The 13,667-nt window shown below is 59.0% G+C and overlaps 1 protein-coding gene across 2 annotated transcripts in view; it reads right to left on the bottom strand.

Annotated features, from left to right (window-relative positions):
• Positions 1–606: 606 nt before the first annotated feature.
• Positions 607–13,667, bottom strand: part of KLHL26 (kelch like family member 26) — a 28,186-nt gene continuing 15,125 nt past the window's right edge. The window contains exons 2-3 of one of the 2 annotated variants that reach the window (XM_067733300.1): positions 5,610–5,786; positions 607–3,427 (exon numbers count right to left, since the gene is read on the bottom strand). In XM_067733300.1, coding sequence (XP_067589401.1) covers positions 1,840–3,427; positions 5,610–5,786 — 1,765 coding nt within the window. In that variant the 3' untranslated portion in view covers positions 607–1,839. Of the gene's footprint in view, positions 3,428–5,609; positions 6,005–13,667 lie in introns of both variants that reach the window. The other variant, XM_067733301.1, reaches the window with a different exon arrangement.

The raw sequence follows: 13,667 nt of genomic DNA, 5'->3' as shown, positions 1-13,667 counted from the left end.
TTCACTTCTATGCCCCTGGCAGTGTGGGCTCCTTACTGGTTCCCAACCAAGTTCTTATTTCCACCCTGCACCCCCATACACACACCCAGCCTCACCCCGGGCCCTGACGGCCACTGCACAGGAGCACCAGGCCTGTGGGTACGTTTTGAGGATGATCCCGGAAGCCCCATAGGGAAGCACAGTGACTTCATGCTTCCTTTAGGACCTGCCCTGCTCCTCCCCTATCACAGCCTCTGCGGAGGGGGGCTCCCCAGCTTCCCAACCTGGAGTCCCAGGACTGAGCAGATGGAGACAGAACCTGCCAGGGGCTGTGGGGCTGGCTGATGGCAGGGGGCCGGGTCACCAGGCGCAAGGAACCACCTGGAAAGAGTCTCTGGAAGGCTGCCTTGCCCCGGCTGGTTGCCCTCTGTCTTCCAGGCGCCGGGTGGAAGGACGTCCTAGCCTCCTTTCCTGTTGCCCCAGGCCTCTGAGCCAAAGGCCGGCCCCACTTCCGGCTCCTCTGCAATGCTGGAAAAGGGCGAGGGGGGAGAGGAGCCCCCAAACATGCAAGGACACGAGGAATCTGCGACCCATCAAGCCCACAAGCTCAGCACTGGGCCCACTCCATCTTTTTACCATAACATTTTTATTAAATAAAAGGAAAGTATTAGGAGACAACGTCTGCTAAGGTATGAGGTTAATTATTTACATGGCGAGCGGGTCACAGAGACACGACATCAATCGTCCATTAGCAGCAGAAGAGACACTTTAAGTTGCCCCGAGGGTACAAATCCCATTTATAAGACAGTGGTGCTGGCCTCTTAAAAAAAAGCAGAAGAGAACAACAACAAAAAAAAAATGGTTTTGAGGTTTAGACACCAAAGCAAATGTGGCTGGAGATGCCGCAAAGCCCTTGAAGGCAGAGGCCTCACAGCCCGCCTGACTTCCCACGCAGGGTGGGCACAGGCCTGCGGCATGTCAACCTGAACACAGGATTGGGGGGAGCAGAGGGCTGGAAAGAGGGGGAGAAATAAAAAGCACGGGACAGGCCTGTGGAATGCAGATGCACTGTGAGATTCTGAAGCAGGCGTCCCCTTTCATTCATGGGACCGGGACAGGGATGAGGAGAGTCAGCCCGTTCTTATTAAGGCCCCACACATCACCCAGGGCCAAACGGGAAGGCCTGATGCCCGTAAGGACGGTCTCTGGGAGCTGGCTGTGTTGTTTTTCCTCCTGAAAGCGGATGACAGAACACCCTGAAGGTGCTAAGACCCAGGCCAGGAATAGAAATGAGTGCCGGCTCCCTCCTGCCCAGCAGCTCAGGCTTCTTGGGGAGGCGGAAACGTGCCCTTCTGGCCAACCCGAGCCAGGTACTTGCCAGCCGCTTCTCCTGCTCCTGGAGGTCCATATGTTAGAGACTTGGGATATGTTTATTTTAAAAAGGACGCATGCAACTCATGGGGGTTGGGGGGAATTTGGGGATCAACCGGGAACGAGTTCGTATCTGCATTTCTCAGACCTCCAGGCAGGGGGAGGGGAGAGAAGTGGGGCAAAGCCACACCACGACGCCCCAAAGGAGACCCCGATTCCCGCCCGCCAGGCAGCCAGCGAGAACTGAAGGTGGGCGAGGAAACCACCTTGGGTGTGAGTTTGCTGCCACATCAGCCTTGTTGCTGGCAGCCTCCCCCACTGGGCACAGAGCCAGAATCTGCTTCAGGAAGGAAGGGGGGGGTGAGGAGGGTGCCTTATGCGAGACCAGCCCGCGGGGGTGGGAATTTGAAGTTCCCCGCCCAGACACGCACCCGCCAAGCCCCTCGCAGAAACAGCAGGCGGCCAGGCCGGGAACCGGGGTCTGGGGAGCTACCTCCTGGTCCTGGCCCGGGGCAGCAGGACAGGGGCACAGGCGATGCCGGCAAAGGACTCCGGGAAGTGCAGGTCGCGCTCCCACTCATCCGTCTCGGTGTTGTACACCTGCACGATGCCTGTCACGTTGTTGAGACGCCAGTTGTAGCCCCCAACGATGTAGATCTTCCTGTCCAGCAGGCAGCAGCCGGCCTCTGACTGTCCGGCCCGCATGGGGCTCACACTGGTCCACTGGTCCGTCTCGGGCACGTAGTACTCCACAGCCAGCACGTCGAAGCAGCGGTCAACGTGGTCCATGCGGCCACCGAGGGCGTAGATGCGGCCGCCAGCGCCCACCATGGCGTGGAGCACTCGGGGCTCGCTCATGGGAGCCTTGAACTCCCACTGGTCGGCCTCGGGGTCGTAGCAGTGCAGGGCCTTCTTGTCCTCCACCGAAATGCCGTAGCCGCCCGAGATGTAGAGGCGGCCCCCAGACGAGGCACCCGCGTGGCCCCACGTGCGGCGCTTCAGTGAACAGGCGTAGCCCCACTCATTGCGCCGCGGGCAGTACCTCTCAACTGAGGCCAGGCTGCCGGCCCGGTTGCGGCCACCTGTGGCGTATACCATGCCGCACAGCACGTTCAACTGGAACTGGATTCGGCTCTCCTGCATGGCCTGCAGGCGCAGCCAGCGGTTCAGGTGGGGGTCGTAGCGGTAGCAGGAGTCCACGGCACCCTCGCCACTGCGGTACTGCAGGTGCTGACCCCCGGCCACGTACACGAAGTTGTCCAGCACGGCTACGCACGTGTGGCTGCAGCCCACCTCCATCTCCGTCAGCTCACGGAAGTGACGGGACCCCGGCTCGGGCAGCTGGTACACCTTGCTGCTGACCGAGCGGTCGCTGTCGGTGTAAGGCGTGCCACCAAAGGCAACCAGCGAGGGCACATCCGAGCGCACGGCTGTGCGCGGCGACTGCATCTCATGCTGCCGGAAGGGGAGCACCTGGTAGTTGAAGGCCTCCAGCAGGTACTGGCGGCACAGCACATCCTCCACCATGATGTCTAGCGTCTGCACGCTGTCCACCAGGTCTGAGGACCGCATGAGTGGGAAGCGGATGTGGCAGAGCACGTGGCTGGCGCGCAGCCGCCGGGCGGGGTCGTGCTGCAGCCAGCGGACGGCCACACGGAACAGGTCAATCTCGGCGCAGCTCTGCAGCCGGTTGCTCTTCAGGAAGAAGACGAGGCGCTCCAGCGGCAGGTGCAGGAAGTCCTCCTCCTCGGCAATCTGCAGGAAGTGCCGGAAGGTGAAGGTGTCCACCGATTCCTTGAGCGAGGCCAGGCTGAAGGTGGTGGCCATGTGGCCAATGTTGAGGCAGGTCTCCACGCTCATGGCGGCCTTGAGGAACTCCTCACACAGCTCCACCACGGGCAGCATCTGCAGGAACACGGCTGCACCCAGCACGTCCTGCACACAGTCCAGGTCCAGTGTCACCTCGGCACTGTAGGCAAAGTCGATGATGTGCTGCAGGCCGCGGGCCGACACGCCCTTCAGCTCAATAACGTCCTGGCTCGTCTCCCTCATGCCGCCCGTGAACATGGCCCTGAAGGTCAGAAACATAGCATGTGGGCTCGGGGCAGCCAAGGGGCACTGTGGCTGCCCGAGCATGGCCTGGCCCCAGGACACTGTGAGCAGGGCACGGCCGGCCAGGGGAAAGCAGGCTGGATGCTCATTAAAGACAGGCAAAAAGGAAAAGACTTTTAATCCACCCCTAGCCATGCATCTTCCTACAAGCAGCAACTCCCCACTCCGCCCCCCTACGTGGAGCCCTGCCTGGCCTCACCCAGAAGTGTGCGGTGCTGGGGCCCAGCTGCCTCAAAGGGCGGGGACCAGGGGCTGCTCGCTGCAGGGCTGGTGCGGCTGTGCAAGAGACGACCAAACCTTGGCTTTGGCTTTGGCTCTGGGGACAGGTCTCCAGCCCCACATTAACACCCAGCCCTGGACGACCACGCCGGCGGCAAGTTCAGGAGACAAGGCAGGGACCCCCAAGGGCACTAGGCACTGTGGTTCACAGAGCCCAGCCCCTCACGTGGGCAGCTGGCTCCACGTTCCCCAGCCTGGGTCACTGTCACATGGGTTGGGGAGGGGTGAGGGTGCCCAGTCAGAGTGCCCATCAGGGGGCGGTGCTAGGGTCCCTGCCATCTCCAGAGGCTTACGTGGTCAGGAAAGCCCCCTGAGAATGGCCCAAAGGAACACCAGCCCATCGTGAGACCCGCCCCCCAGCAGCAAGTAACCCCAGCTCTGTCAGCCGTGCTATCCTGCTCTGAGAAGCAGTGCTAATGTGAGCGCTGCTGAGAGACGTAGGCCCTGGGTCACAGCTCCCCATGGCCTTTGAGGGCCCCCCACCAGGAAGAGGGGTGAGAACCCCAGTGCCTGCTCAGGGTTCATGGCAGGTTCTAGAAGATGGCGTGTGCTCCAGCTTGGGGCAAGCTGGCATTTCATAATTATAACTACCATCAGCACACGCCTGTGACAGCCGTCTGAGGGGAGAGAACTTCCCGACATTGCCCGACAGATGTCCGTCCCCTAGTCGCACACCCAGTGGGCCCAGCTCAGGCCCCAGAGGAGGGACAGCTGAGCTTGGTGCTGCCGTGCGGCCACTAACAACCCCCCAACCCTCCACCGCAGTGCTCTACCAGCCCCCTGGACCCTGCCCCTTCTTGTCCCCGCGAGTCCCGTCAGCCCATCGAAGGCAGAAGCAATCACGGTGACGGTGACGGGAGGGAGCATTGCCTTTTAAGGCCTCTCCAACTGCAGTGCCAGCGCAGAGGAGCCTTTAAAGGGCATTTCTGGCTGGGCCAGCCCGCCCGTCCCCAAATCCAGAATAAAAATAGAAGCGGCGCCCCAGATGGCTTGGCTGCTCCAACTCCCCAGAATGGCCCCTCTGAGCCCGTGGGGCGGGCAGCCAGGGGGCGCACCAGGCAAGGCACCCCAGCTGCGAGGAACATGCAGCCCAAGACGGGCACCTGGGATGGCAGGTGGGAACGCTTCGGCCACCCTGGCAATGTGGGGCTGAAGAACCACCCCCAGGGCGGCACCCCAGCTCTCTCTGGTGTCAGGAGGAAGCTTGCCAGCTGGTCACTAAGGGAATGAGGGAGACTGTCCCCAGCCTGTGACAGCCCCCAGCTGATGAGAATGGCCCGCAGCCCTGCTCCGTGGGGCCCTCGCTCCGCTGCCCAGCCAGGCACAGGGAAGGAGCTTTCAGGAAAGGGCCTTTAGGGTAGAGAGACCTGTACACCCAGCAAGGCCTCACTCATCACGTGGGGCCTTGGACAGAACCTGGCGCACACAAGGGCGGCCGAGCAGGTGTCCCTCCCGTCCGTCAGCCTGAGCACAGGTGCCATGAGGGCAGAGCTCGTGCCTGTCTTATCCCTGCTAAATCCCCAAGGCCTAGAACAGCGCCTGGCACATGCAGGCATCACATAAAGCCTTAGAATGAAAACCTGACGGAGCCCTGCCACCTTCGCAGGGCAGAAGCTGCTCATCGGGCACCCACTTCTGTGCCCCAGGCATGCTCTGCTTGTCTGCTCAGTGTCCCCCACAAGTTTGAATAAGCAGCAAACCTGGAAAAACCTGCAGGCTTACTGGACTTCTCTCTAAACCCAAAGATGGGCTAACCCCAGCCATTCTCCCTCAGAGCCATCCCCGGCTAGATGCCCAGCCCTGAGATCTTCCCTCTTAGAAGGGCAGCACCCTCCACCCTGCCCCTGGGGGCCCACGCTCACCTGAAGTAGTCGCTGCAGGCGGCCAGGACCACCTTGTGCGCGTGAAAGGTCTCTTGGTTGATGGTGAGCACGACATCCAGGAGCTGGCCCTGGGCGCGGAGGGCGGCGAGGCCCTGCAGGAGGCTGGTGCTGTGGCCCGGGGCTGAGAAGGTACACTTGAGGGCCCCGTTCTTGTCGGCCATGCTGGGGGAGAGCAGAGGTGGGCAGGTGGCTCACCGGCCTCAGGGCCGTCTGGTCCCTGGGCAGGCTTGGCAGGGCTCTGAAGCTGCCCCGGGTGGAGGCAAAATTGCCAGAACCAGCCCCAGAGAAGTGGAAACCAGGCCTGGGTCCCAATGGTGTCTGCCACCTGCCCACTGACTGGCCGTGGCAGTGGATGCGCCTCTCCAGCCTCCATTTGCCGCCTGTGAAATGGGCGGGGTTTGATGCAGGACCTGCAGAGCCTCCCGCATCCCTTTTTTTTGTATTTGAGATGAGATTCACATAACATTCATCATTTTAAAGTATACAATTCAGTGGCATAAAATCCACTCACAATGTTATGCAACCATCACCTCTATCTAGTTCCAGAACATTTCAGCACTGTGAAAGAAGACCCACACCCATTACCAGTCACCCCCACAATCCCCCTCCCCCAGCCCCTGGCAACCACTAATCTGTCTCCTGTAACTATGGATTTGCCTGTTTTGATGTTTCATATAAATGGAATCATGCAACATGCGGTCTTTTGTATCTGGCTTCTTTCACTCAGCCTGATGCCTTCAAGGTTCATCCATGTTGTAGCGTGTGTCAACGCTTCATTCCTTTTTCTAGCTGAGTAATATTCCCCTGTGTGGACATACCATAATTCCTTTATCTGTTCACCCATCTATGAACCTTTGGGTTGCTTCCAACCTTCTCCTCTTTAAAAATTTATTTCATTAGCTTTCATTCTAAAATGACCTGTGCTGGGGCTTCCCTGGTGGTGCAGTGGTTAAGAATCTGCCTGCCGATGCAGGTTTGAGTCCTGGTCCGGGACGATCCGACATGCCAAGGAGCAACTAAGCCCACGTGCCACAACTGCTGAGCCCGCGCTCTAGAGCCCACGAGCCACAATACTGAAGCCCGCGCGCCTAGAGCCCGTGCTCCACAACAAGAGAAGCCACTGCAATGAGAAGCCCACGCACCGCAACAAAGAGTAGCCCCTGCTCGCCACAACTAGAGAAAGCCCGCGCACAGCCACAAAGACCCAACGCAGCCAAAAATAAATAAATAAATAATAGCAAATAAAATGTCCTGTGCCTACTGAGTGCTCGTTTTAAGGAACAGGACTCTCCATGTCACCTCACTGTCCCCTGTGCCCCAGTGAGCCATCCCCACGAGTAAGCCCCTCTTCTCTCCCCTGCAGGAGGCGGGGTGGGATTAGTTGCCAGCGCAGAGCTCCAGCACAGGTCTGAAGGAGGAACTTGAAACCTGCAGCCTCCCGGGTGGCACTAAGCCCCGGGGTTGGGGGTGCCACGGGCCAGCTTCTCACCGTGGGAGAGGGAGAGCCACCTCCAGCGGGTGCTGACCTTCAAGGTCCAGCCACTCTGACACCAGCCAGCATGCCTCTTGTGCCCTGTACCCCAGGGGAGGGCGGCCACACGACCATCAAGTCACCCTGGCCGTTTACGGAAGAATTCGGCCCTGGCTGCACTCGGTGGATGCCTAGTCGAGGGGAAACGCCTGTCAGTCCTACCTTTCAGGGACACGCTGAACAGGCTGTCCGCAGCCCCAGAGCTATAAGAGGACGCAGGAGGACTGAACCCAGGCCCAGGAAACAGGAGGTTGCGTGGGATCTTCCTGTCACCAACGTAAGGAAGCCATAAAACCAAGAATAACTGCCCTAAGATGGATTTACCTATGGGGGCAGTTAGCTGGGGATGCGACAAGTAAAACAGATTCCTGCACCTCAAAATGAGGATGCACAAGGCAAAGGTTGTCTTGGAATAAAAATAAAGTTTTGAAAAGGAGAGGGGTGGAACTAACCCAAATGCCCATCAGTGGATGAATGCATAAACAAAACGTGGTATATGAATACAACGGAATATTACTCGGTCATAAAAAAAAGAATGAAACTGATTCATGCTACAACATGGAAGAAACTGGAAGACATCAGGCTGAGTGAAAGCCGCCAGACACGAAAGGCCACGTGTTACATGATTCCATTTATATGAAACGTCCAGAAATCCACAGAGACAGAAAGTAGATTAGTGGCTGGGGGAGGGGGGGTGTGGAGTGCCCGCCTGAGGGTACAGGATTCCCTTTGGGGTGATGAAAACGTTCTGGAACTAAACAGAGACGATAGTTGCACGACACTGTAAAAGCACTAAATGTCACTGAATTATATACTTTAAAATGGTGAATTTTAGGTTATATGACTTCCACCTCAAAAACAATACAAAACTCAAGGACATCTGAGCCTTCTCAGGTCCTGGGCAAAACCCTGCCATGACCTCCAGGGCCTCACAGCATACAAGGTCCTCTGTGGCCCAGCCCCTATCACTCCCACTCGCTTCCCCTCATCCCCTACCACCCCCCAGCCCCTGTCCCCTTTGCTGTTTCATCTCGGAAAACTTTTGTAGAAATGCAGAGATAAATGAGTAGTTTAGGAGGCCCTAATACATCACTTCCTCCTCCAAACACAACAGAAGCGGGCAATGCCCATCAGCCTCCATGGGGTCAAGAGCCTTCCCAGGACTCTCTCAGCCCCCACACCCCACCCCAGGCAAAGGCCATCCTCCCCAGCCCTCTGCTCTCTCCCCATGGCCTCCGGCTCTCTGGAACTTGCTTTCCCATTCCTGGGACTGACGCCTGCCTCTGCCCACAAATGAGGGCCAGGAATGTGGGCACTGGTCTTTCCAAGAAAGCAGGAAGAGAAAGAAGGCTCCTCGACTCCTACTGCCCACCAGCTCCCAAAACACAACCAAGGGGTAAAAGAGCTGACGCCGGGCACAAGACACACAGTCGCTGCTGACGGGAGGTCCCCGGCTCGCACAGGCCGCCCCCATCAGCGGCCTTCTGCAGAGCCTAGGGAAAAGGGGTAAACCATCCAATGGGTAGAGGGGCTGCAGGGCCCTGGACACTGCCTGCAGGCCTGCGAGGTGCTCAGGGTTCCGAAGGTGTGGGGACGTGGCGGGGGGACAGGGGACGTGGCAGGGGGACAACACCTGCCCTTAGCGGAAAACCATCCTGTCTCTGGGAGGCAGGAACACATGTGACTCAGAGCCCAGCGCTGTGGTCATCTGAGCTGGTGATACTGGGACGCCAGTGGTGTCGGTAGCCAGATCCTGGGTTTGTCCTGGAGGCTGGGTGTGCAGACCGTGGAGGGAGGGAAGGAAAGGGACCCAGGAGGACCCTGAGTCTCTAGCTTGGCTGAGTCGCCTCTCCCCACGAGGTGGAGGGGACGCCCACCTCACACGCCCCCCTCCTCTCCCAGGCAGGAAGCAGCCAGTGCTGCGGCATCCAGCCCATCCTTCCTGACTGGGTCACTGCTCGGATCCGAGTCTCTGCTCTTTTGGTTTCCCAAGAACCCCACCTGACCCATGTTCTGAAGATCACGAAGAGAATGTCATTGGACCCTCAGGATTCAGAAGGCCTCCAACTGTACCCACCCACTGGCCAGGGCTGCCCTCAGCCATACAGGCCCTGCCAGGACATCTCCAGGGACAGGGTGTTGCTGTGTCCTCTCGGCGACACCCTGTGACGGGCCTCTGGAGCGCCGAGCCAAAGCCACATCCCACATGAGCCTCCAAGGACCCTTGAGGTGCTCAGATCCATCCCCCCCTCCCCCCCTCTCCTCATGGGCTTTTTTGTCAGCCCCTTGTCTGTTTCTCATGGGTGGGAGGACACAGCATGAATGAGACAGAGCAGACCTGCCCTCGTCGGGTGCACAATCGGGAAATGGGGACCCGAAGTGGTCACATCATCCACAACTGGCTTCACATCGAAGCTGTGAATGTCCCGGGGGGAGGAGACAGGAGCTGGGAGCAGAGAGGTGCAGAGGCCAGAAAAAGTGGGGGTGTCCCCGGCTTCTCCTCCCAGCTCTGCCACCCCTGAGGTTAGACAGTGACGCCCAGCCTCTCCCTGGGAGCAGAGGGCTTGGCTGCATCCTGGGTGTTGGCCCTAAGGCCCGACTTCCACAAACGGCCGCCCCTGTGCAGAGCCACCTCCCCTCCCAAGACGGGCCCCCTCCTGCCTGGGGCCAGGTGCTCCACCTTCCCTGTGCAGCACAGTGGCCTGGGATCAGGGACGGCTGCTGTGACCCCTTGGAACCTCCCTCCCAGGAACAGGGTGCAGAGAAGAGGTGTGTCTCAAACCAGGGGCCGTGTTAAGATGCAGACACAGACGTAGACTTGGCCAGTCTGGGTAGCCCCGGGGATGGCAGTGCTGTTCTCTGCAGATGTCACTCAGCACAGCAGGGGCTGCGGGGTGTGAGGAGGTGACACGCAGACAGCACCTGTGTGCCACTTTCATCACCAGGATCCCCTAGAGTCATCCAAGCCTGGAGCCTGGCCCTGAGCAGAGTGTCTGGAGGGTTGGGCCGGGACCCAAAGCCTGGGAGGTGAATCTTGGCCAGACCCACTCCGGAAAGACTGCCCGGGCTGCACCACGGCCCTTGCTGCTCCAGGCTCTGGCACCTGGTGTGAGGAGCAGAGGGCAGGATTCCGAGGCTGCCCTGCTATCTGCCAGCTGTGTGACTAAGGCACGTTCCCCGGTCCTCTGGGTCTTCATTTTCTCAGCTCTCAAATGGGGCAGGCAGAACTGCCCTGGTGGTCCAGTGGTTAAGACTCCACACTTCCACTGCAGGGGGCACGGGTTCGATCCCTGGTTGGGAAATAAGATCCCGCATGCTGCTCAGCGCGGCCAAAATTTTTTTAAAAGGTGGGAAGGGGCAGGGAGGAGCAGATGTCACAGGGCTGCCATGAGGCTCCCCGGCCCCCATCACCTCCTGGGAAATGAGGGACCACAGACCCCCTACTTCCCCCAGCTTCACTTTGGGCTGGCAAAGTGGGGGGCTACATCCTGCCACCAACCATACAAGCCACTCGCATGCCTTTGAATGGGGCCAAGTGCTTGGGAACTTGAAGCTTGGAACCACCCACAGAGCACCAGCCCACGGCAGGTGTCAAGTGAGCCTGGCTGGCCTCTCTGTGGACACCTCACCTCACAGATTTGGTATATTCCCCCAACCCAGCATTTGACATTTTGCTTTTAGCTGGCCTCAGTTTTTTCTTAGAAGTTCCTCTGAAAGTGTGAGGCGAGCTGGGAGGATTTCCTGTGCTTCCTCTGAGCTCTGGGGACTGGCGTGCCTATGCATGTTTTCACCAGAAGAAAGATCTCCCACCAGAGGCAACTTCATCCTGGGGCTGCTTGGTCCCTGGACATATATTTACAGTGGTCCTCCATATATAAAGAGCACCAAGAAATCAATACAAAGCCAGCAATGTCACAGAAGGATGTGGGTTGACGGTTCCTAGGAAAGGAAGCACAGCTGGCTGGAGAGACCTAAGACTCAGCCTCGCTCACGATAAGGGAAGTGTGCTTGCCAAAGGACTGGCTTCACCCCTCAGGTGGGCAGAGTCATGGGGTGGGCCATCTGGCAGCAGATGCTCTTGTCCATTCCCAGCAGGAGTGCGAAGAGGGACAACTCCCAGGCAGGCAGTTTGGTAGACCTAGAAAAATTCTAAAGGTTCACATCCTTGACCTAGCAGGTCTACTTTTGGGATTTATCTGAGATATACTCGCATGTGCAAGTTGAGAGATGTGTGAGGATATTTACCAAATACCATTTCTGGGGGCTGAAGATGGGAAACAAGCTAAACACCCTTTAAGGAGGTACAAAGGGCTGCCCTCCAGCAGAGCACGGAGGCCGTGCATACTCTGAGCGTTAAAACGCTCCTCTGCTGGAGTTAGGACACCCCGGCCCAGGAAGCCCTACAAAGCCCATAGCACTTCTGCTTACAGGGTGTGGAGCCCAAGTTGCACCAAGGGGGTAGGAAACAGCCCCTTTCTGCACGCCTCATCCTGTCCCAGGCGCTCCTCCTCGTGCCCCCAGCAAGGCTCATGGTACCTCACAAGGCTGGTTTCCTCCTCCCATCTCACCGGTGGGACAACTGTCTCTGAAGCCCCCACCGCTACCCCACACACACCTCACAGCCTCTGGGGAACTCAGGGAAGGAGGGAGGAAGCCGGCAGGGGCCAGAGTCCCCAGCCTGGACAGAGAAGCAGGCTTGGCTGGGCGGAGGTGGGCAGGAGGAAGAGGGAGGGCCAGGGCCTGGGACCGATGACTAAGGGAAGGACCCATTACTCAGGCCGGCCCAGACAGGGGGCGGCTGGCGAGGCGGGGCCCCGGGCCCCCAGGAAGGCGGCAGCGGCAGCCCTTGAGCTAGTCCGAGTCTCCAGACGGCCACCCAAGCCACGGTCACCCGCGCTGAGTCATCGGAGCCAATGCGTCAGCAGCCGGGTCAGGGCGTCTCTGGAGGCCACTCACTGCCTCCCCAGCTGCACCCTCAGCCTGGACCTGGCCTCTGACCATGTGCCCCCCACTGTCCTGACCCCAACCCCCGTGCTGTGTCTCTCTACCACTGTCATCAGGCACCCCCAGCCATGTGCAGTCCCGTGCTGAACAAGGGAAACAGCTGTTGCCTCCCTCTGGATGTCCCTGCACGGGAGCTGACAGCCAGTGGGACTAGGTGGGGTAAATGCCCACCTGTGGCAGGATCCCCACAACCTCCAGGCGTCCCCAGCCTTCTGAGCCCATTGCCCATGCTGTGGCTGGATCCTTGCTGGCGCCCCCTGTGTGGGCTCCTTCCTGCCCCCCATTCTTCATGGGGTCACCCCCCAAATATACCACCCCCCAAATATCCTTGCCTCAGGGCCTGCTTCGGGGGGACCCAAGGCAGGATGGCCTAGTGAGGGACAGCCACAGGAGGTGCAGAGCCACACCAAAAGTGACAGAGCCCCGCGACAGTGGTAGGGGCTGCCTTGGGAGCAGCACTTGGCGGGGAGGGCGCTCCCCTCCTCCTGCCCTCGCCCGGCTGCTGGCCCTGGTCTCCACGGTCGGTTTCCCAAGCCCACAGGAGAGATATGAAGCCCCGGAAAGTTTTTTTCACTGGAATGTCCAAAAAAAAAAAAAAAAATGGGAAAAGGCAAGACCAAGAAAGAATTTCATGGAAACATTTCTTTGGGGTTTTGTAAACTCCTTTCCCACCCCCACATGGAGCCCAAAGCTCAGGCCAGAACAGAGTCTGACGGTATTGCCCCTTTAACATACTGTTCTTACATGCAAATTCCCTCACTTCCCCTCAAAACAGAGAGCACTTCCACTTTCAAAGCCAATTTTGGTTTTATTGTCCATGTGGCTCGATGGAGCACAGCAGCGCAGTGCAGCTGGTTGGCTCACACCCCAGCTGATGCAGTACCAGGGAGCTCCAGGCCATTCCACCTTAGGGTCCTGGGTGCATCAGCAGGGAAGACGCTGCACTTGGGCTGACAAAGGGAGATAGAGACCCAGAGAGGGGGAGAGAGACCCAGAGAGAGAGAAAGAGACCCAGAGAAGGGGGACAGAGACCCAGAGAGAGGGGGACAGAGACGGGGTGGGGGGGGAGACAGAGATTGGGGGATGGGGATGGGGCTCTCTAGCTGCAGATGGAGAAGCGCCGGCAGCCCACTGGTGACCTCCTATCCAGCCACACTGGAAGCTTCTCTGGCTTCCCCTTCCTGCCCGCCTCAGACCCTTCACAAAGCAGGCTCACTGACAGAGCACATGCTGGGCACAGCCCTTCACGAAGAACTTCATGAATCCCTGGCCAGCCCAAGAGGTCAGTGCAGCAAATGTCCCTTTCAAGATGGAGAAACTGGACTTCCCTGGTGGTGCAGTGGTTAAGAATCCGCCTGCCAATGCAGGGGACATGGGTTCGATTCCCTGGTCCAGGAAGATCCCACATGCCGCAGAGCAACTAAGCCTGTGCACCAGAACTACTGAGCCTGCGCTCTAGAGCCCGCGAGCCACAACTACTGAGCCCACGTGCCACAGCTACTGAAGCC

This window comes from Pseudorca crassidens, chromosome 3 (genome assembly GCF_039906515.1).
Source record: "Pseudorca crassidens isolate mPseCra1 chromosome 3, mPseCra1.hap1, whole genome shotgun sequence".
In the NCBI taxonomy this organism is placed as follows: Eukaryota; Metazoa; Chordata; class Mammalia; order Artiodactyla; family Delphinidae; genus Pseudorca; species Pseudorca crassidens.
This window is presented reverse-complemented; position numbering and strand designations above follow the sequence as displayed.